The 23,547-nt window shown below is 40.7% G+C and overlaps 1 protein-coding gene across 12 annotated transcripts in view; it reads left to right on the top strand.

The window, feature by feature from the left end:
* MYO1B (myosin IB) overlaps window positions 1-23,547 on the top strand; it is a 198,985-nt gene that overhangs the window by 81,177 nt on the left and 94,261 nt on the right. For all 12 annotated transcript variants that reach the window (XM_086348680.1, XM_086348642.1, XM_086348660.1 and 9 more), the window contains one exon: window positions 17,788-17,882. In XM_086348680.1, coding sequence (XP_086204806.1) covers window positions 17,788-17,882 — 95 coding nt within the window. The remainder of the gene's footprint in view (window positions 1-17,787; window positions 17,883-23,547) is intronic.

Here is a 23,547-nt window from a genome sequence, read left to right as displayed (position 1 = left end):
ATCTAAGGCAATAAAAAACTAGTGATGGAGAGGAGAGAAAGGGATAGATTTGAAGGGTATACGGAGTACCTGCATGAAATAATCAAATAAAATTTTAACTATCTTTTTTTCTCTAGTATTGGCTTCCCTCAAGCTTTAGGAAATGGATTTCTTGTTGTTTTTTAAGTAAGCCACATAGACCAAGTGACATGTCCTCAAATGACTGAATTATTGTCTCATTAGATAGTATGTGATTTCTCTAAACTGAGCGACCTGAGGGTGGGGATGACCGCATTTATATTCCTCTGCCTGGAACACTCCATGGCATGTAGAATGCTTACTGAATTAACGAGTACTAAATTCTCTTAAAATTATTTCCCAAGATATTTCTTCCTTTACAATGTCATGATATAAATTTAGCTAATTTCAGGACATTTCATTATTATTATTATTTTGCCAATTCACTTTCTTTTCTTCACAGCAATATACGTAAGCTCGGGCAATTGCATTGTATGTACATGGTGATCTATGTGTGTGTATGTGTGTGTACATGTATCTCTTGGTAACCAGGAATCTTAATCTTAATATTGGATAGGCCAAAAGTTTGTTGAGGTTTTTTCTGTAAGATGTTATCGGAAAACCTGAATGAACTTTTTGGCCAACCCTATATTTGCTGATTTCACTGAATTGTGTATCCAGTCTATGAAATGGTGGTGGATCTCTCTCTTCAGATGTGAGTCAATTTGTGAGCTTGATTCTGTAACATGCAATCTTAGCCCCATCTGGCCTTTCCGTCCTTTATTTAGATCCTGCGGCCTCTCTATAAGGGGCACCTTCTGCCAGGTCTGTTAGGCTAGAAAGCTAACAGCTTCTTCAGAGCTTTCACTGCTGCCCACTCCCTCTCCTCTGTGCTTTTTTTTAAAAATACAAAACAGATGTACTTGGGGTTCCTGTTCAGAGGCCATCTCTACTCACTGTGTTCCATGTTAACCGCAGCCAGATTTCTCTATACTTCTTCAGTATGGGGTACCACGCAGGGTGCTCAGCACAGCATCTTCCAGTGTGGATAGCTGTCCCTGTGTTTCTCTTCCTCTCTCTCTTACTGGAGGGAAGCTGAGACTCCACCTCACGTCATTGTATCCTGTGTATATACCTGGCAAAGGGGACTATCAAAGTTAGATGATGCAGAGTGTGTGACATTTGAATGTTGAAAAGTTAACTTTACTGTACAGTCTTAATTGTTTGGTTCGTGGATGTGGAGTGCTTTAAATCAGAATGTGTGTTTCAGTGTTTAACAAAGACACACAGAATGGCATATGAAGTGGCACATTTTTAGGCTTCTAGTCAGTAGGGAACACCTATCTCAAAACTCAGCATTTTGAGAACTTGAAGTCATTCTGTTTACTTTAATGAATAAAACATTAAGTTCTGAGGACAATTAGGAAGGCCATGGGAATAACCTCTTGGAATCCGTTCAGTTCAGTCACTCTGCTGCTGCTGCTAAGTCGCTTCAGTCACGTCTGACTCCGTGCAACCCCACAGATGGCAGCCCACCAGGCTCCCCTGTCCCTGGGATTCTCCAGGCAAGAACACTGGAGTGAGTTGCCATTTCCTTCTCCAGTGCATGCAAGTGAAAAGTGAAAGTGAAGTTGCTCAGTCATGTCCGACTCTGGCAACCCCATGGACTACAGCCCACCAGGCTCCTCCATCCATGGGATTTTCCAGGCAAGAGTACTGGAGTGGGGTGCCATTGCCTTCTCCGGTTCAGTCACTCAGTCATGTCCAACTCTTTGCAACCCTGTGGACCACAGCACGCCAGGCCTCCCTGTCCATCACCATCTCCAAGTTTACTCAAACTCATGTCCATTGAGTCAGTTGGATGAGATGCCATCCAACCATCTCATCCTCTGTTGTCCCCTTCTCTTCCTCCTTCAATCTTTCCCAACGTCAGGGTCTTTTCCAGGTCTTTTTCAGTTCTTCACATCCGGTGGCCAAAGTATTATTAGAGTTTCAGCTTCAACATCAGTCTTTCAGGACTGATTTCCTTTAGGATTGACTGGTTGGATCTCCTTGCAGTCCAAGGAATTCTCAAGAATATTCTCCAACACCACAGTTCAAAAGCATCAATTCTTTGGTGCTCAGCTTTCTTTAAAGTCCAACTCTCACATCCATACATGACTACTGGAAAAAACAAAGCTTTGACTAGATGGACTTTTGTTGGCAAAGTAATGTCTCTGCTTTTTATTATACCGTCTAGGTTGGCCACAGCTTTTCTTCCAAGGAGCAAGTGTCTTTTAATTTCATGGCTGCAACCACCATCTGCAGTGATTTTGGAGCCCCAAAAAATAAAGTCTGTCACTGTTTCCACTGTTTCTCCAACTGTTTGCCATGAAGTGATGGGACCAGATGCCATAACCTTAGTTTTCTGAATGTTGAGTTTTAAGCCAACTTTTCACTCTCTTTGACTTTCATCAAGAGGCTCTTTAGTTCTTCACTTTCTGCCATAAGGTGTCATCTGCATATCTGAGGTTATTAATATTTCTCCCAGCATTCTTGAGTCCAGCTTGTGCTTCTTCCAGCCCAGCATTTCTCATGATGTACTCTGCATAGAAGTTAAATAAGCAGGGTGACAATATACAGCCTTGATATACTTCTTTCCTGATTTTGAACTAGTCTGTTGTTCCATGTCCAGTTCTAATGGTTGCTTCCTGACCTGCATACAGATTTTTCAGGAGGCAGGTCAGGTAGTCTGGTGTTCTCATCTCTTTAAGAATTTTCCACAATGTGTTGTAATCCACACAGTCAAAGGCTTTGCTTTGGCATAGTCAATAAAGCAGAAGTAGATGTTTTTCTGAAACTCTCTTACTTTTTTGATGGTGCAACAGATGTTGGCAATTTGATCTCTGGTTCCTCTACCTTTTCTAAATCCAGCTTGAACATCTGGAAGTTCACGGTTCGTGTACTGTTGAAGCCTGGCTTGGAGAATCTTGAGCATTACTTTGCAAACGTGTGAGATGAGTGCAATTGTGTGGTAGTTTGAACATTCATTGGCTTTGCCTTTCTTTGGGATTGGAATGAAAACTGACCTTTTCCAGTCCTGTGGCTACTGCTGAGTTTTCCAAATTTGCTGGCATATTGAGTGCAACACTTTCACAGCATCAACTTTTAGGATTTGAAATAGCTCAACTGGCATTCCATCACCTCCACTAGCTTTGTTTGTAGTGATGCTTCCTAAGGCCCACTTGACTTCACATTCCAGGATGTCTGGCTCTAGGTGAGTGATCACACCATGGTGATTATTGGGGTCATGAAGATCTTTTTTGTGTAGTTCTTCTGTGTATTCTTGCCACCTCTTCTTAATATCTTCTGTTTCTGTTAGGTCTATACCATTTCTGTCCTTAAGTGTGCCCATCTTTGCATGAAATGTTCCCTTGGTATCTCTAATTTTCTTGAAGAGATCTCTAGTCTTTCCCATTCTGTTGTTTTCCTCTATTTCTTTGCACTGATCACTGAGGAAGGCTTTCTTACCTCTTCTTGCTATTCTTTGGAACTCTGCATTCAAATGGGTATGTCTTTCCTTTTCTCCTTTGCCTTTTGCTTCACTTCTACTCATACCTATTTGTAAGTCCTCCTCAGACAACCATTTTGCCTTTTTGCATTTCTTTTTCTTAGGGATGGTCTTGATCACTGCCTCCTGTACAGTGTCACGAACTTCGGTCCATAGTTCTTCAGGTACTTTATCATATCTAATCCCTTGAATCTATTTTTCACTTCCACTGTATAATCGTAAGGGATTTGATTTAGGTCATACCTGAATGGTCTAGTGGTTTTCCCTACTTTCTTCAATTTAAATCTGAATTTGGCAATCAGGAGTTCATGACCTGAGCCACAATCAGCTCCCAGTCTTGTTTTTGCTGACTGTATAGAGCTTCTCCATCTTTGGCTGCAAAGAGTATAATCAGTCTGATTTTGGTATTGACCATCTGGTGATGTCCACGTGTAGAGTCTTCTTTTGTGTTGTTGGAAGAGGGTGTTTGCTAGGACCAGTGCATTCTCTTGGCAAAACTCTATTAACCTTTGCCCTGCTTCATTCTGTACTCCAAGGCCAAATTTGCCCATCACTCCAGGTTTCTTGACTTCCTACTTTTGCATTCCAGTCCCCTATAATGAAAAGGACATATTTTTGGGGTGTTAATTCTAGAAGGTCTTGTAGGTCTTCACAGAACCATTCAACTTTGGCTTCTTCAGGATTACTGGTCAGGGCATAGACCTGGATTACTGTGATATTGAATGGTTTGCCTTGGAAACGAACAGAGATCATTCTGTCGTTTTTGAGATTGCATCCAAGTACTGCATTTCAGACTCTTGTTGACTATGATGGCTACTCCATTTCTTCTAAGAGATTCTTGCTCACAGTAGTAGATATAATGGTCACCTGAGTTAAATTCACCCATTCCAGTCCATTTTAGTTCACTGATTCCTAAAATGTCAACGTTCACTCTTGCCATCTCCTGTTTGACCACTTCCAATTTGCCTTGATTCATGGACCTAACATTCCAGGTTCCTATGCAATATTGCTGTTTACAGCATCGGACTTTGCTTTTGTAACTGGGCACATCCACAACTGGGTGTTGTTTTTGCTTTGGCTCCGTCTCTTCATTCTTTCTGGAATTACTTCTCCACTGATCTCCAGTAGCATACTGGGCACCTACTGACCTGTTTTTTGCCTTTTCACACTGTTCATGGGGTTCTCAAGGCAAGAATACTGAAGTGATTTGCCATTCCCTTCTCCAGTGGACCACATTTTGTCTCTTGGATTAGGTATTTTTAACCTGAAGTTTGAGTTGCCTATAATAAAGTCATAAAAAACCATGATGTTGGTTTTTGGTGGTTTAGTAGCTCAGTCATGTCCTACTGTTTGCAGCCCATGGACTGTAATCCACCAGGCTCCTCTGTCCATTGGATTTCCCAGGCAAGAATACTGGAGTGGGTTGCCATTTCCTTCTGCAAGGAATCTTTCCAACCCAGGGATCGAACCTGGGTCTCCTGCATTGCAGGCAGATTCTTTACCAGCTGAGCCACCAGGGAAGCCATAAGTTGGTTGAAATAAGCTATTTTGCTAAAAAGCTTGGAAACGATTGTGTTGGGAGTTTGTTTAAATTATATTTACCCTAAGCAAAAAAGGCTATTTTTGTAAATAAATACCTGTGTCCTTACTTTTATGAGAGTTGGGAAATGAAAGGTTATTTGTTAGTATTCTTTTGTTAAAAGAGATGCTAAAAATACTTTGAGGGCTTATTGAATTTGCATTAAGAGCTCAGTTGTCTGGTTTTTTCCCTCTCAAATAAGGTGTGTTTTGTTAATTTCTGGATAGAGGAAATAACACAATTTCCTCTTGTTTTCTGTGTTCTTCCAGCCTCTGTCCTCGCATATAGATGTGACATACCTGTCTTCTGTGACATACTTTACTCAGTAGAAGTTGTGTTCCCCACCCCCTCTTTTTTCTTTTTAGGGAATTGATCATATGTTTCTTACCATCTCCCACACCTTTTTTTTTTTTTTTTTAATGAGGAAATCTGTTCAGATCTATTTACAAGTCAATGGAAAACCAGGGAAGACAGGCTAGAATGCTTGCTTCTTGTGCTGTTTATTATTTTATCATATTCATTGAAAGGATATCCTGTGTAATGGTAGAAGTTAGATATAAAAAATATAGGCAATGTGGAGCTGTACACAGAACTCAGGATTCTGTGTAGAATGAACTTTGTATCGTTGTGTCGTTTTCGATAGAATCTTTTTAAGAGTGGGAGTGGATTAGAAGGAGAAATAAATGTGGTTCAACTGGAATTCTTCTAGTATGAATAGCATTATGCACCTTAATGTTCTTCTACACCTCTTTTTTGGGGGGGATTTAATGTCTTTCCTGTTTGATTTTAAGCTGTTAAAGGACAGATTCTCTTCATCTTTTCCCAGAAACCTCACAGTGAGTATGATGCCTCTCAGCTTGGGGGTGCCTGGGAACCTCACCCTTGTGGATGTTCTTGCTCTAACCTCCGCGTACTCTTCCGTATTAGTTGTTAGGGGCCCTCATTCAAGATAGAAGAAACCAACCACACTTCATTAATTTGCGAGATAAGGCCCTTCAGCAGCAAAGACTGATAAAGTGGAGTCAGCCTCTGTGCTTTTAACTGCTTGCCAAGTCCAAGCAGGATGCTGGCCCTGTGAAGCTTTCCCCTGTGGCCTCTCATGCTCAGGACACCATTTGCAGAAGGAAGTCCTCAACAGCACAAGGGATTACTGCTAAGTTCCAAAGAGCAGCTTCTAGGGCCTGAAGGCAGATGTTTCCTCCTCAAGGCCTTCATATCTTAAGTCCAGTCCTTTTCCTTCCTGACATAATTTAGTCTTTTTAAACCTCTTACCTACTTCCTAATGTCTGTCTTCAGTACCTGGCTGTTGCAATTCACCTTTGTAAATGAATCACCCCTTGGTTCAGTCTACCTTCACATCCCTCTCCAGGAGAAGGAAGGTGTTTGTTCTGTTGAGGGACACTTAGCCAGCTGACCCTGGGTTCAGTAGAACTGAGGAACTCCATCATAATTTTGACAGTGGTTGGGCCCATGGGGATGGGAAAGTGTGAGCATGCCTCAGAGCTTCTTCCATCGCAAGAGGATTGTAAATAAAATTCCTAAAAATCTTGAACAACTACCCTTTAAGTGCTCTTTGCTGTTTGTTTTGGATTATATAGCATATCTAGCACATGAACTGGAGAAGGAAATGGCAACCCACTCCAGTGTTCTTGCCTGGAGAATCCCATGGACGGAGAAGCCTGGTAGGCTGCAGTCCATGGGGTCGCACAGAATCGGACACGACTGAAGCAACTTAGCAGCAGCACCAGCACGTGAACGGGTGAATTAAAGAGCTTTGTTTGTAAATTCTAATACTTAAGGAGAAGAATGTCTTGTGTAATTACACAGGGATTTCTGTTAGTCCTTAGAACGTTACAATACCTATGAACCATTTTATTCACACAAAACGTTCTAATGCTATGGTTTTTGTCCCTTTAGTGGTTATGCTTGACTGTCCAGAAAATATTTTTGAGTGACTCATTAAAAAATAATGAGAGACCTAGTGTACACTGAGGTTGACTCGGTCTATGAAAATTTGCAAAAATACTCTGTAGTCTGTTTTTTGAAAGCCAGTGTAATTCTAGAGAGGAAGAAGAACCTTTTTGTGTCCATTTGTTATGTCTTATTTTAAAACCTGACTTTTGAGCCTTATTTGATGCCTTAACTGTGTCACTTCAGAACAGATGTCATTTTAAAATGATTCATCCCTGATGAGATTTCTGTTTTGTACCTAATAGAAACAAGCCTTTTAGGATATAAGAATGCATATGAACTTTAAAAAGTAAGTATTGATAAATATTTTTTAAAAAATGATTGAAGTTAATGAAGTTTCACCTTTAATCTGCCATATGTCATGCCATGACATAACAGCCTTCTTTTCATTGAGTTGCCAACTAGGGAAATCTTTGAGTTTAGGTGAATAAAGAGAAAAGACAGTGAAATGTACTTCTCTCTCTCTCTTTTTTTGACCAGTTGTTTTGGCATGGTATCAGTTCAGTTCAGTCACTCAGTTGTGTCCAACTCTTTGTGACCCCATGAATTGCAGCACGCCAGGCCTCCCTGTCCATCACCAGCTCCTGGAGTTCACTCAGACTCACGTCCATCGAGTCCGTGATGCCATCCAGCCAACTCATCCTCTGTCGTCCCCTTCTCCTCCTGCCCTAATCCCTCCGAGCATCAGAGTCTTTTCCAATGAGTCAGCTCTTCGCATGAGGTGGCCAAAGTACTGGAGTTTCAGCTTTAGCATCATTCCTTCCAAAGAAATCCCAGGGCTCATCTCCTTCAGAATGGACTGCTTGGATCTCCTTGCAGTCCAAGGGAATCTCAGGAGTCTTCTCCAACACCACAGTTCAAAAGCATCAATTCTTCGGCGCTCAGCCTTCTTCACAGTCCAACTCTCACATCCATACATGCCCAAAGGAAAAACCATAGCCTTGACTAGACGAAACTTTGTTGGCAAAGTAATGTCTCTGCTTTTCAATATGCTGTCTAGGTTGGTCATAACTTTCCTTCCAAGGAGTAAGCGTCTTTTAATTTCATGCCTGCAATCACCATCTGCAGTGATTTTGGAGCCCAAAAAAATAAAGTCTGACATTGGTTTCCACTGTTTCTCCATCTATTTCCCATGAAGTGATGAGACTGGATTCCATGATCTTCGTTTTCTGAATGTTGAGCTTTAAGCCAACTTTTTCACTCTCCACTTTCACTTTTAGCAAGAGGCTTTTTAGTTCCTCTTCACTTTCTGCCATAAGGGTGGTGTCCTCTGCATATCTGAGGTTATTGATATTTCTCCCGGCAATCTTGATTTCAGCTTGTGCTTCTTCCAGCCCAGCGTTTCTCATGATGTACTCTGCATATAAGTTAAATAAGCAGGGTGACCATATACAGCCTTGATGTACTCCTTTTCCTATTTGGAACCAGTCTGTTGTTCCATGTCCAGTTCTAACTGTTGCTTCCTGACCTGCATATAGGTTTCTCAAGAGGCAGGTCAGGTGGTCTGGTATTCCCATCTCTTTCAGAATTTCCCACAGTTTATTGTGATCCACACAGTCAAAGGCTTTGGCGTGGTTAATAAAGCAAAAATAGATGTTTTTCTGGAACTCTCTTGCTTTTTCCATGATCCAGAGGATGTTGGCAATTTGATCTCTGGTTCCTCTGCCTTTTCTAAAACCAGCTTGAACCTCTGGAAGTTCATGGTTCACATATTGCTGAAGCCTGGCTTGGAGAATTTTGAGCATTACTTTACTAGCGTGTGAGATGAGTGCAATTGTGCAGCAGTTTGAGCATTCTTTGGCATTGCCTTTCTTTGGGATTGGAATGAAAACTGACCTTTTCCAGTCCTGTGGCCACTGCTGAGTTTCCCAAATTTGCTGGCATATTGAGTGCAGGACTTTCACAGCATCATCTTTCAGGATTTGGAATAGCTCAACTGGAATTCCATCACCTCCACTAGCTTTGTTCGTAGTGATGCTTTCTAAGGCCCACTTGACTTCACATTCCAGGATGTCTGGCTCTAGGTGAGTGATCACACCATCGTGATTATTGGGGTCGTGAAGATCTTTTTTGTATAGTTCTCTGTGTATTCTGCCATCTCTTCTTAATATTTTCTGCTTCTGTTAGGTCCATACCATTTCTGTCCTTAAATGTGCCCATCTTTGCATGAAATGTTCCCTTGGTATCTCTAATTTTCTTGAAGAGATCTCTAGTGTTTCCCATTCTGTTGTTTTCCTCTGTTAGTTTGCACTGATCGCTGAGGAAGGCTTTCTTATCTCTTCTTGCTATTCTTTGGAACTCTGCATTCAGATGCTAATATCTTTCCTTTGCTCCTTTGCTTTTCACTTCTCTTCTTTTCACAGCTATTTGTAAGGCCTCCCCAGACAGCCATTTTGCTTTTTTGCATTTCTTTTCCATGGGGATGGTCTTGATCCCTGTCTCTTGTACAATGTCACAAACCTCATTCCATAGTTCATCAGGCACTCTATCTATCAGATCTAGGCCCTTAAATCTATTTCTCACTTCCACTGTATAATCATAAGGGATTTGATTTAGGTCATACCTGAATATATATATATATATATATTTTTTTTCCATCTTACTTCCTTTTAGCCTATCCATGTCTTCATATTTTAAGTTTGACTTCAATAGGAAGCAGCAATTTGAGCTATTCCAGTTTTGTTTTTATATCCATTTTAGCATACTCTGCCTTTTGATTGGAGTATTTTGTCCATTAACATTTAGTGTGATTATTGATGTGCTTGAATTTAGGTTTACCATTTAATAATATACTTTCTGTTTGTTCCCTGTTTTTCTTCTTGCCTTCTTTTATTATCTTTTGGATAATTTGAATTTGTTTTTAGAATTCATTTTAATTCTTTTGTTATTTTATACCTCTTTGTGTTATTATTTTGTGATTGTTCATGGTATACTGTATATCCTAAAGTTTTCAAGATCCATACATAGTTAATGTTGTACTGCTTTATGTAACATGCAGAAACCTTGCCATCATTTAGGTCCATTTATCATCCATTTCCCTCCAATTCTGTTCTTTTTTTCTTTCTCATAATCTTGCCTTTTTACTTCATAGTATATATACGTCCCCTTCACGAAGGGAATGGCAACCCACTCCAGTATTCTTGCCTGGAGAACCTTGCACAGAGGAGCCTGGCAGGCTGCAGTCCATAGGGTCGCAAAGAGTCGGACACGACGGAAATAATTTAGCACGCACGCATGCATACATATGCCCATTGCTGTTTATTTTGAAGAGAGGCTTACTTTTGTTCTGTCTTCTCTTGGATTGTTAGGAATGCTTACCAATGTTGTGGCTATGTAGGAATAAATGTATTTTTGTAAATATGTTAATTTACTGTGCTTTTTTAGGCACACCTCGGAGATATTGTGGGTTCAGTTCCAGACTACCTTAGTAAAGTGACTATCTCAATAAAGCAAGTCACATGAATTTTTTTGGTTTCTTTGTATATATGATAGTTATGTATACCCTATGCAATAGTCTCATAGTGAAGTATGTAATAGTATTAAATCTTAAAAAATGTACATACATTAAATAAACTATATGAAACAAAAAGTTATAACTGACATCAAAGATCACAGATCACATGTCACCTTAACAAACATGATAATAATGAAAAAGCTTGAGATATTGCGAGAATTATGAAAACATGGCATAGGACAAGAATGGAACAAAGCTTTCCAGGATAAAAAGTTATAGTTACTTGTAACAAGTATAAAAACTTATTTTCCCTGAAGTTTTTCCTTAAGATGTGGGATGAATGTTTCACAGAAGAGCATAACACTAATTTAACTCAGTGTTATTTTCCAAGCAAGTGAATGTTTCTGAGTTAAGAATATGAGGCAATCATAGGTGTACAGATATCTGCAATGGTATTTTACAAGAAAGGCCAGCATTGTGCTTCTCCTTCGGAGAAGGCTGTGGCACCCCACTCCAGTACTCTTGCCTGGAAAATCCCATGGATGGAGGAGCCTGGAGGGCTGCAGTCCATGGGGTTGCTGAGGGTCAGACATGACTGAACAACTTCACTTTCACTTTTCACTTTCATGCATTGGAGGAGGAAATGGCAACCCACTCCAGTGTTCTTGCCTGGAAAATCCCAGGGATGGGAGAGCCTGGTCCTTAAAAGCCAGCAAATAAACAAACAGACCTCAAGGATACTGTGCAAAATACACCACACATAATTCCCTTTCTTTCTTTCCTTCTCTTGCATGTCCTTGCTGTGGACCTTGGTCCTTAATGGGATTTAATATGAAGTTAGAAATTGGTGGCACACTTATAGGTTAGGAGTTTTTTTAGAAAGCACTTTATATTTTTGTTGTTGTTGCTTAATTTTAAAAGCATGTTTTTAGAGCTGAATCAGAGCTAGAAAGTGGAGAAATACTTAAGTTTTGCAGGTCTCAATGTGGATGAGAATTTTGAGACAGAGCTGTTTTAAGAGGGTTAAATTCAGAAGCAGAATTTCCTTAGTGTGATTTGAAAGTATTCTAGGATTTAGGATTGAATGAAAGGAAGTACCATTTTGAGAGTTCTTGAAAAAAAAAAGATAGAAACAGAAAGGTAGAAAGAGTCATCTAAGTCTAGGAAAGTTTCCTAAGACAAAATTTGTTCTGTGTAACACTTTGGCTAGAGGAGATGACAAACTAGAAGTTTTCAGAATGGATTAGACTGCTTTAGAGAATGGTTCCTCAAGCACCTCATTAGGAGAGCCAGAGGGACTGAGAAAAAGGGGTCTGCTTGGGAGAACATGGGTGGGCTTCCCTGGTGGCTCAGCTAGTAAAGAATCCACCTGCAATGCAGGAGACCCTGGTTCAATCCCTGGGTTGGGAAGATCTGCTGGAGAAGGGAACAGCTCCCCACTCCTGGAGAATTCCATGGACAGAGGAGCCTGGCGGGCTACAGTCCATGGGGTCACAAAGAGTCAGACGTGACTGAATGACCTTCACTTTAGGAGAACATAAGATTTAGGTGGTGGTGGTGGGGGTATATTTGGTGTCACACCATCTTTTCTGCTCCCTGAAATAGGTGAAGGAAACATAGAAAGAAAATGATAGGGTGAGGAGCTTGGAGTTTTGGGCAGGGACACCCTGATGCCCATGAAAGCAGGACCACAGCAGAGATTCCCATTCTGAACAGAAATAAAATGGTGAAAGAATATAAATACTGGCTAGATAATTTTGAACATGCAACTCAATCTTCTGCTCTGACAGAACATGGTAGATGAGCCCCAAATCTAGCTTCCAAAACCTATAAACAAGAGATACAGCTGCTGGCAAATGTGCAGCAAACATGCTCGATGTTAATGGAAGGTTGACTCTCAATGAACAGCCGTTTAGCTGATCTGGAAATGAAGGGGGGACTTGCATTCAAACGTCAGGCTGTCGCTATTCTTAGAGCTCAAGTAGAGGACAGAAGAAATAGATGAAGCCCTGCTCTTGATGTGGTGCGATGAAGACCATGTTTGCCCCTTAAGTTATCATCATTATAGTGCAGTAAACCATTCATTTTTGTGTGTGGTAAATCACAATGCTGACATGCTTACAAAATAATGTGAAGCATATGGGTCACAACTGTTTTTAAGTAAAAACTGCTTTAAAGATTTATTTAGGTTCCTTAATTATAGAGTGGTTGGGAAGGCTGGCATGTGGTTTCAGTTTAGTTACAAATGTTGGCTGTGGTGATGGGTACGTGCTAACGTTGCCAGAGAGAGAGTAAGATTGAACATTGCCAGAGAGAAAGAGAGTATGGTTGGGAGGGGAGCTGGTGTCCTGGCCCCCCTGTGTTATTTTTTTAAGTGAAGTCAAGATCTTGTGTTTATACGAAGTAAGTCAGATGGCATTATGCTCTGCTTGAGGTGGATGTTGCTAGTATTCCGGGCCAGTTTTCCCGGTGTGTGAGTACTTTAATTGGTAAATTTTCATGGCAGTTTGAAATCATTGACTCTTCAGAAACCTGACAGAATAACCATCCCTTTTAGCCTTTAAACCCACTAGATGTATCAAGCCCAGGTTGGGGGACAGCAGTTAACGATTCTGTCTAGATAGACAAGAGGAAAGTAAGTGTTCTACCTGGGTGTTTTGATGGGAAATAAACCCATGTCAGAGTCATTTGGTGATCTTCTGAGCCTGTGTGTGTGTGTGTGTGTGTGTACACATGCATATATGTGTGCAGTCACAATCACATGTGGTTAATCATGTTAGAAGTAATTTTGCATCATTTGGGATCTAACGATGGTAGAATATATAAAGCTAACTTGCAGTACTAGGAACCTGGGGAAAGACCTGTGTTAATCCATGAAGAGGTCAGCAAATATATCAATATATGATTGGAAGAGTTCATTTGTATTTGGCGTAACATGCTTTCCTGCATTTCTTGCCAGTGGTGAAGATGACATTGGCTTTGCTGAACTATTGTCTTGAGGTGGGAGGGATGGGAGGGAGGAGGGGGCTAATAAGAAATCCAAGTAAAGCTTTCCTGCCCTGTCTGAAGGCAGTAGGAGATACGAGTTTCCTGCTTCATGGAGCTCAGTCCGTTAGGGGCTTTGTCAAAACTTGGAGAAGGTCCACTCATTCATTCATTCATATTTTGGTATAGACAATGTCTTATGTTTATAGCTCTGTGGAATGCACGAAAGTTAATTACACAGAAAGGCTGTGCCCCCAGAAGCTTACACTCTGGTAGGGGATAAGAAGATGTCTGCATAACTAATTATAATACAGAAAGACATTAGACATTTATTGAGGACTGAGTCACTTTTAAGGTGCTTTCATACAGTTTGATTTAATTTTCTGAGCTAAAGTACAGGGCTACATTTCTTTATTTTGTACCTGGAGAAATCAAAGTTCAGCCAAGGTGAGTGACTTGCTCCAGGTCCTGTAGGTGGTAAGTTGTGGGTCTGGGGCCCATAGAATCCTATCCATCCTGGATGCCCTCTGCCTCCAGATTCACTGTTTTTTCCACTGTCCCAGGTTGCAGTGGGGCTTCCCAGGTGGCTCAGTGGTAAAGAATCTACCTGCTAATGCAGGAGACGAGGGTTCCATCCCTGGGTTGGGAAGATCCCCTGGAGAAGGAAATGGCTATCCACCCCAGTATTCTTGCCTGGGAATCCCCTGGACAGAGGAGCCTGGCAGGCTACCGTGCATAGGATCACAAAGAGTTGGACACGACTTTGTAATTAAACAACAACAACAACAGTATGTAATCACACAGAGGGTCTTACTTGCTTCTCACTTGGGAAATCAGGGAACGCTGGACAAGGATGAGGCCACTGAGCATCCTTGGGGATGAGCAGGACACTGCTTATTCAGGGGATGGCTGAAGGGGTTTGAGGGTGAGGGAGGGAGGGCTGCTGGATGGAAAGAGATCAGTGTACATTGTTCACATAAGATTCAGCTCCTGGCAGATTGAAGGTGTTCAGTGCATTGTCAGTATTAATGGCTGCACACACTTTTCTGAAGAAAAGCCCAAGTCTGTGATTGAAAGGCTGAATTGACACCCTTCCAAGAGTCCCAGCCTCTCACCGGGCTCCTTGCCTTAGATGGATCTCTCTTAGTGTACTCTTGTGGCCCTGTGATCTGTCCAGAACACAGAGGTGGTGTGTGCCAGTGGTCAAGAGCAGGGCTCAGTTTGGGCTCCACTGCGTCATACTGCCAGTGTGACCTTGACACGTTCTATCTTCACTTTGTGCCATGATTTCATCATCTGAAAATAGGATTAGTAATAATATATTCTAGTTGAGCTATTTCAAATCCTAGAAGATGATGCTATGAAAGTGCTGCACTCAATATGCCAGCAAATTTGGGAAACTCAGCAGTGGCCACAGGACTGGGAAAGGTCAGTTTTCATTCCAATCCCAAAGAAAGGCAATGCCAAAGAATGCTCAAACTGCTGCACAATTGCACTCATCTCACACGCTAGTAAAGTAATGCTCAAAATTCTCCAAGCCAGGCTTCAGCAATACGTGAACCGTGAACTTCCAGATGTTTATGCTGGTTTTAGAAAAGGCAGAGGAACCAGAGATAAAATTGCCAACATCCGCTGGATCATGGAAAAAGCAAGAGAGTTCCAGAAAAACATCTATTTCTGCTTTATTGACTATGCCAAAGCCTTTGACTGTATGGATCACAATAAACTGGAAAATTCTGAAAGAGATGGGAATACCAGACCACCTGACCTGCCTCTTGAGAAACCTATATGCAGGTCAGGAAGCAACAGTTAGAACTGGACATGGAACAACAGACTGGTTCCAAATAGGAAAAGGAGTACGTCAAGGCTGTATATGGTCACCCTGCTTATTTAACTTTTATGCAGAGTACATCATGAAAAACGCTGGGCTGGAAGAAGAACAAGCTGGAATCAAGATTGCTGGGAGAAATATCAATAACCTCAGATATGCAGATGACACCACCCTTATGGCAGAAAGTGAAGAGGAACTAAAAAGCCTCTTGCTGAAAGTGAAAGTGGAGAGTGAAAAAGTTGGCTTAAAGCTCAACATTCAGAAAACGAAGATCATGGCATCTGGTCCCATCACTTCATGGCAGATAGATGGGGAAACAGTGGAAACAGTGTCAGACTTTATTTTTTGGGGCTCCAAAATCACTGCAGATGGTGATTGCAGCCATGAAATTAAAAGATGCTTACTCCTTGGAAGGAAAGTTATGACCAACCTAGATAGCATATTCAAAAGCAGAGACATTATTTTGCCAACAAAGGTCTGTCTAGTCAAGGCTATGGTTTTTCCAGTGGTCATGTATGGATGTGAGAGTTGGACTGTGAAGAAAGCTGAGCACTGAAGAATTGATGCTTTTGAACTGTGGTGTTGGAGAAGACTCTTGAGAGTCTCTTGGACTGCAAGGAGATCCAAGCAGTCCATTCTGAAGGAGATCAGTCCTGGGATTTCTTTGGAAGGACTGATGCTAAAGCTGAAACTCCAATACTTTGGGCACCTCATGTGAAGAGTTGACTCATTGGAAAAGACTCTGATGCTGGGAGGGATTGGGGGCAGTAGGAGAAGGGGCTCGACAGAGGATGAGATGGCTGGATGGCATCACCGACTAGATGGACATGAGTTTGAGTAAACTCTGGGAGTTGGTGATGAACAGGGAGGCCTAGCGTGCTGCAGTTCATGGGGTCGCAAAGAGTTGAACACGACTGAGCGACTGAACTGAACTAAACTGAATAATATATTCATAGTGGTTTCATTGTGAGACTTAGAATCCTTAAATGCAAAGGGCCTGGGGCCCATGCTGGTGCAGGGTAAATGTTGGTGTTTTAGCTCCAATTACTCTCTGGTTACTGTCTGGTCCTGCCCCTCTTCTGCTTACAGTCCCCCTGGGTGGCTCCATTCTCCTGATCTGGAGTCTGCTCATCTCTCTGGGCTTCCTTGGTGGCTCAGATGGTAAAGCGTTTGCCTGCAAGTTGGGAGACCTGGATTCAATCCCTGGGTGAGAAAGATCCTCTGGAGAAGGAAATGGCAACCCACTCCAGTACTCTTGCCTGGAAAATTCCATGGACGGAAGAGCCTGGTTGGCTACAGTCCGTGGGACATGACTGAGCAACTTCACTTCATCTCTCTAGTGCATTTCTCCTCAGGCCTTGCCTTTCAGCAGCATGCAACTGCTCATACCCCTTAGTCCACCTCTAGGATATCTTGGCCTTTGTTTTTGCCTCAAAGTCCTTTGTCTTGCTCATTACTTCTTTAGGACTGTTTTTTCCCACCTCTTAAAATACTCCAACTCTAATCCTCACCCTACTGAGGGCCCTGTCTGGTTCTGCAATGTTTTGCATATATCTTTTTCCTTGCACTTATCTATTCTCTATTTGTATCTCTCCCCTACTTTTGGCTGAAAACTCATCAAAGAAGGGCTGAATCTTAATTATCTTTGCATTCCTAGCATTTTCTTCACATTAGGTAGACTCAAAATAAATGAATTAGAAGAGCAGCTTTACCTATTTTAAGACAGCATCATATTGTCAAAATTATTCTTCAGTTAGCTAGAGGGAGTCAGAATTTACCTTGTTAGTTGATTTTGCGGAGGGGAAGGTCGACATGAGAGCTCACTTGATAGGGGGCCCTTTGTCATCATGGAGCCCAAGACTGGGCAAGAAGCATGGCAGCCTACAGGACCACCTCCCACTGGTGGATCTCATAGTTTCAACCGTCTTGTTTGTGAAGGTGGTAGTTCTGCTTTTAGTTTTGTGATGGTAGTGTCAGCTATTTAGTATTTGATAACATTTTCTAACATTTGAAAACCTTTTTTCTCAGTGTTTTGAAACTCCAGTTTATCATCCTGGAAATAGCAACATTATCCAGTTGTGGACATGTGTTGTAAATTTTTTTCTTGGTTCTCTTAGTTGCCCAGATTTTAACAAAGTAAGCTGTAAATATAGCGTGTGGGTTAAATAAAGCATATCTTTATGGTGTACAGTACATCAATACCATTTTAGTTAATAGGGAATGCATAGGAGAAGATAACTTGGGCCACAAAGAATAAATAACTTTATTTATTTACTTGAAGAATTTGAAGAAAAACAATGTGATATTTCGTTTTCTATCTGAAACATAACAGTGGCCCTTAAAGAGCCTGTTATATCTGGTAAACGAATAATAATGAGCTGAATTGTAAGGACTTTTTTTTTTTCCATTATCCCGTGCAGCTTTGCCCTGTCAGATGAAGCATACAGATCCCTAAGAGATCAAGATAAAGACCAGTGTATTCTGATTACTGGGGAAAGCGGAGCAGGAAAAACAGGTAAGGTCACCACCTGACAACTTACTTTCTCCTCTAAGAAGGTGAACCATGGACAGGATGGTGTCAGCAAAGTGGGCTCATTAGCATGAAGCTTACAGGACTTCTTTGCAGGAAGGCCAGTTGTTAGGATCCTGGAATGTTTTCCAGGAAGAACTTGCCTCATCTCTCACGTGAAGGAGCAGGCACCTATCAAAAGGGGTTCCAGCCAATGCGGGAGTCAATTCCTGGATTCTAGACCTCTAGTGTAGTTCCTGAGTACTTCAGGGTCTTTGACCTTTCCTCCAAGACACCAGAATCTGTAAAGTCTTACCTCTTTCCTAAGGAATAATTATTTGAGTTTAGGGAGACCACAACCACAAGCCTACCTCTGCTTAAATGTGAGGGAAGGCCCCAAGAAATGGTGGATTTCACTCCAGAGAAGCCTTCCTCTGGGTCTTCCCTGGTACCCCAGTGGCTAAGACTCTAAGCTTCCAACGCAGGAGGCCCAGGTTCGCTCCCTGGTCAGGGAACTTGATCCCATATGGTGCAACTAAGACCCAGTGCAGCCAAATAAAAAATAATAATAGTAAATATTAAAAAACTATTTGAAAAAAAGATAAGTCTTCCTCTGAAGCCTGAAGAATTGAGATTTCTGTATGTATTTTTAGACAGGTTGGCAACCTCCCCATAAAACAACCCCTCAAATGGAGGGATTATGCTTTGTTTCTCGTGCTTTTAATAAAAACGATTTGTGTGATTGATGGTCTTGAGTGAGAATGTGCTTTTACAGATGGTGCCCAGCTACCTGGAAAAGGTTCAGAAGAGCTGTGCTGTCTGATTCAGTCAAACTTGGACAGGTTAGGACTGCTTTTGTCAGTGGGTTTCTTTGATGGAACTGATGAGTCCATGAAAGAGGAGGATGATTTTTTCATAACTGTTTCATCTCTAAGATGTTCTTGTTTTATAGATAAGACTCTTTTAATTGGTAATTTTTACTTGTTTGCCAGAGTGGGATTTAAATGTTTCCACTTTGCTTGGCTAATTAGTTATCAGATTAATAACTTTGATTTCCTGATGATCAAAAGAAGAAAATCCCCTGTGGATGTTTCAGTCGTCTGACTGCATCCATTCTGTTCATCAGCCCTTAGTTAGATCTGTGCCTTGAAATATCTATTTCTGTTTCTCCTGACCTGCCCTGAAGTATCTGTTTCTACTCCACTTTCATGAGGAGTGCCTCTTCTCTATTCCCTAGAGTAGCTGAAGAAAGAATGATTAGACCAGTGTGTCCAGCTCCCTTCCTAGAGCCTTTGAACACACAGTGCACTGTTTCTTTTGGTTGTGCGGGTTCTAGGTTCTGGGTGGACAGAAACGGAGGGGGAAGGTCCAGCATGTGAGAATCTTAGGTAACAGAGAGCATAGTCTTATATAGGCCATCTACTGTAGGGTCCTCCCAGCAACAGCAGAAGCTGATAGAAGGCTCACCATTCTGTATGGTGGCCTATGGACTTTGTCACAGAGGTTTGGCTAACAAAGTTCTTCCTTACTTAGAGATGAATTCTGCCTCTATGTATTCCTCTTTACTCAGTAGTCTAGAACCTTACCAAATAAGTATACTTGCTCTTCTGCAGGACAGTCACTTAATTATTTGAAGTCATCTGTATTATCAGTTAAGAGAGTGTCACAACGAGTCTCAGATTATGTAGTTGCCTCCTAAACTGTATATGCCAGTCAGTTCCTCTTACCTGGTCTCCCAGCTTACACATCCAGTACCTGCTTGTCATGTCTAAGTGAGTCTCTAAGAGACATCTCAGACTAAGCATGCCCCAAACTGAACTCTTGATTTCATCCTCCTACCCAAACTTCCTGATCTCAATAAATGGGACCACCTGTCAACCTAGTTTCTCAAGCTAGAGATGTTAGAGTCACCCTTGATGTTTTCTTTTCCTGTATCGTCCACATAAATGCCATTTTCTATCAGCCCTACCTCTAAAATATATCTCATGCCAAGCTCTTTCTTCCTTTTCTTTGTGTCCACCTGGAGACTCTAGTTAGAGCAAGCCACCTATCCTCTTTTCCTTTGAGGACTGTTTGTAGCAATATCTAACAGGTCTCTTTCCCCCTTATGCTTGCCTGCAGAAAGATACCAGAATGATCTGTAAAACTGAAAACTGGATCAAAGCCTTGGCCTGTTTGATTTTTTTCTTTTTTTGAGTTACCTTCTTTTGTGTCTATGTGGTGAGAACTTTTAAGATCTACTCTCTTAGCAACTTGTAAGAATACAATACAGTGTTAACTCTAGACCCTATGCTATGCATTAGATTCCTAGCACTGCATCTTATAACTGGAAGTGTGTACCTTTTAACTACATGTCTTCATTTCCCCTTTCTTCCCCAAACCAACAATCTACTCTTTGATTCTATGAGGTTTTTTTTGTTTTTTTTTTTTTTAAAGATTCCATGTATAAGCAAGATCATACAGTATTTGTCTTTCTTTGTCTGACTGACTTCAGTGAGTATAATGCCTTCACAGTTCATCCATGTTGTCACAAGGGGCAGGATTTCCTTCCTTTTTTTTAGCTGAACAATATTCAATTGTATATATATAACACATTTTCTTTATTCATTCATCCATAGACAGACACTTACTTTGTTTCCAGGTATTGACTATTGTAAATAATGCTTCATGGAACATGGGAGTACAGATATCTTTTCAACCTAGTAATTTTATTTACTTTGGGTATATACCCAGAAGTGGTTTTGCTGAATCATATGGTAGTTCTGTTTTTTTTTTTTTTTAATTTTTCAGGAACCTCCATACTATTTTCCATAGTGGCTGTACCAATTTACATTCCCACCAGTAGTGGCACAAGGATTCCCTTTTCTCCACATCCTCTCCAACACATGTTTTGTGTGTATGTGTTTGTTTTATACATATATTAGCCATTCTGATAGGTGTGAGGTGATACCTCATTGTGGTTTTGATTTGAATTTCTCTGGTGATTGATGGTGTTGAGTATCTTTTCATATTTGGAAAAATGTCTATTCAGGTCTTCTCCTCACTTTTTAATCAGATTATTTGGGTTTTTTGAGGGATTGAGTTGTATGAACTGTTTATGTATTTTGGATATTAACCCCTAGTTGGTCATATTATTTACAGATATTTTCTCCCGTTTAGTATGTTGCCTTCCATTTTGTTAATCATTTCTTTTGCTGTGCAGAAGCTTTTCAGTCTGATGTAATCCCATTTGTTTATTTTTGTTTATGTTGTTTGTGCTTTGTGTGTCATATCCAAAAAATCATTGCCAAAACCAGTGTCTAATAAGAGTTTTCTCCTTTGCTTCCTTTTAGAAGTTTCACAGTTGCAGGTCTTGCACTTAAGTTTTCAATTCCAGTTTGAGTTAATTTTTGTGAGTGGTAATTAAGTTTTGTCGGTTTCATTCTACTGCATGTCACATGCTTTTTCCAGATCTGTTGAGATGATCACATGATCTTAACCTTTTATTCTATTCAGATGTGTTACATGTATTAACTGTGAGGTATTGTGTTTATTGATTTGCATATGTTGGATCATCCTTGCATTCCAAGGACAAAGCCCACTTGATCATTGTGTATGAACCTGTTGAATTCAGTTTGCTAGTATTTTACTGAGGATTTGACATTTACATTTATCAAGGATATAGTTTTCTTTTCTTGTAGTATCCTTATCTGACTTTGGTATCAGGGTAACGTTGGCCTGCTAAAATGAGTTTGGAAGTGTTACCTCTTCTTTGTTTTACAAGAGTTTGAGACAGTTCTGGTGTTTTTATTTTGGGGTTTTTGATTACTGATTCACTCTCCCTAATAGTAATTGGTCTCTTCAGCTTTTCTAGTCATAATTCTAGAAACTTATCCATTTCTTCTAGGTTGTCTAATTTGTTGGCATATGACTGTCCAGAGTAGTCTCTTATGATCCTTTATTTTTGTGGTATTTGTTGATACCTCTTTCATTTATAATTTTATTTATTAGAACTCTCTTTTTTTCCTTGGTTAGTCTAGATAAAGTTTTGCCAATTTGGTTTATTTTTTTGAAGAACCAACTCAATTTTCTGTTGCATTCCTGTTCTCTATTTCATTTATTTATGCTCTAATCTTTATTGTTTCCTCAAAAAACTGTATCTTCTGCTAAGGTTGGGCTTAGTTCTTACTTTTCTACTTTTTTGAGGTATAATATTAGGTTGTTTATTTGAGATATTTCTTTATTCTTGATGTATGCATTTATAGCTATAAAATTTCCTCTTGGAACTACTTTTGCTGTATCTCATCAGTTTTGGTGTATTTTTCCATTTTTGTTGCTTCAAGGTATTTTTTTAATTTAAAGTTTTCATTTCACGAAATGGTTTTTATTGCACTAAAATATAAGCCTAACCCAGAAGATTCTGCTTGACCTAGCCCCTACCTGCTTCTGTACCTTCCCCTCATGTTTCCCCCACCCCAGTGGCAGCTCGTGTTACTATTCATGGAAGGGTTTGCTTTTCGCTGTGTGTTGTCAGTATATATTGTAAATAGTCATTATATTGAGTTTCCCACCCCTTTTTAGATCATTCATTTGAACTCTGGGTATGGGCTCTTACCTCTGTTCACTCAGAAATTTGTGAAGTCTTTCACTGTTTAGCATTCCTTCTTCCCAGTAAGAACTTTAGGAGGATATTGATATCTTGGGAGAAAGTTTTTGCTCTTTCACTGCCTCTAACCTTCCTTTCATTGTGAAACAGAATTCAATTCTTAAAAGCAGTACCGCTTCTTGTTTGTTTCCAGGTTGGCCAGTGGAAGTGGTGGCAAGGTCAGTTAAAAACTGCGTCCCTTGACAGAGTCATTGGTGGTGATGATGTCTCATGTCACCTGTCCCCACCCCAGTCATTTTGATGGTATCTACCAGCCTATTCATTTCACATTTGTTTCCTTTTTAAGGCATAAAGGAGGAAGAGATGAAAATATTCCTAAGCCTATTAATTTTCTTTTAGATTTTTACTCATTCTTCATCATGTTTTTATAATTTTTTGAGTATCTGATTATTTCAGTGTGTTACCACGTGAGTCATCAGAAGTGGGTTATGGTCACTGGTTTGATTGGCGTGGGCCAGTTCTTCATCTCCTCTGGAACATGTGTCCCCTCATGAGCCATGTTAGTGTATGACCTCCTCCTTCTCAGAAAGTTGTAAACCACCTGCTTCCTCCTGGTGCAGAATTCTGTTTCCTGGTTGGGCTTGTGTCCCTTCCTTATTGAGAGATGGAGTAGAGGTTGCTGTTACTGTTTCATGGGGTAGACATTCATTCTTTCTGTGAAAAACAGAAACACCTTATTCCTCCAGTGGAAATCTAGTGGCACATTGAGTTCATTCTTCTTTTCTATATTTTTCTCTTTTCTTGACATTTTTCTACTTGATAACTTGTCCTCTTGGTTTCAGTGTCCCATTCACTGCTTGAGATCCTATCATCTTCCCTAGATTTAGTCCTTCTCGCACCTCTTTACCCCTCATAAGCTGAAGAATGGACACCTGCTTCACAGGGTCATTGCCACCTCCTCTGCTGGGAAGCTTTGTTTACAGGCGCTGCTTCCCGCGGGAGGTTGGAGGAGGGTACCACCTTTGGCCATATTGTCAAACCTTCCACTGGGAAGCACCAGCTTCTTCACTCGCCCAGACTGTTGCT

Source organism: Bos grunniens, chromosome 2, assembly GCF_055505025.1.
Source record: "Bos grunniens cultivar Pamir isolate PY7600 chromosome 2, Bosgru_T2T1.0, whole genome shotgun sequence".
NCBI lineage: Eukaryota > Metazoa > Chordata > Mammalia > Artiodactyla > Bovidae > Bos > Bos grunniens.
This window is presented reverse-complemented; position numbering and strand designations above follow the sequence as displayed.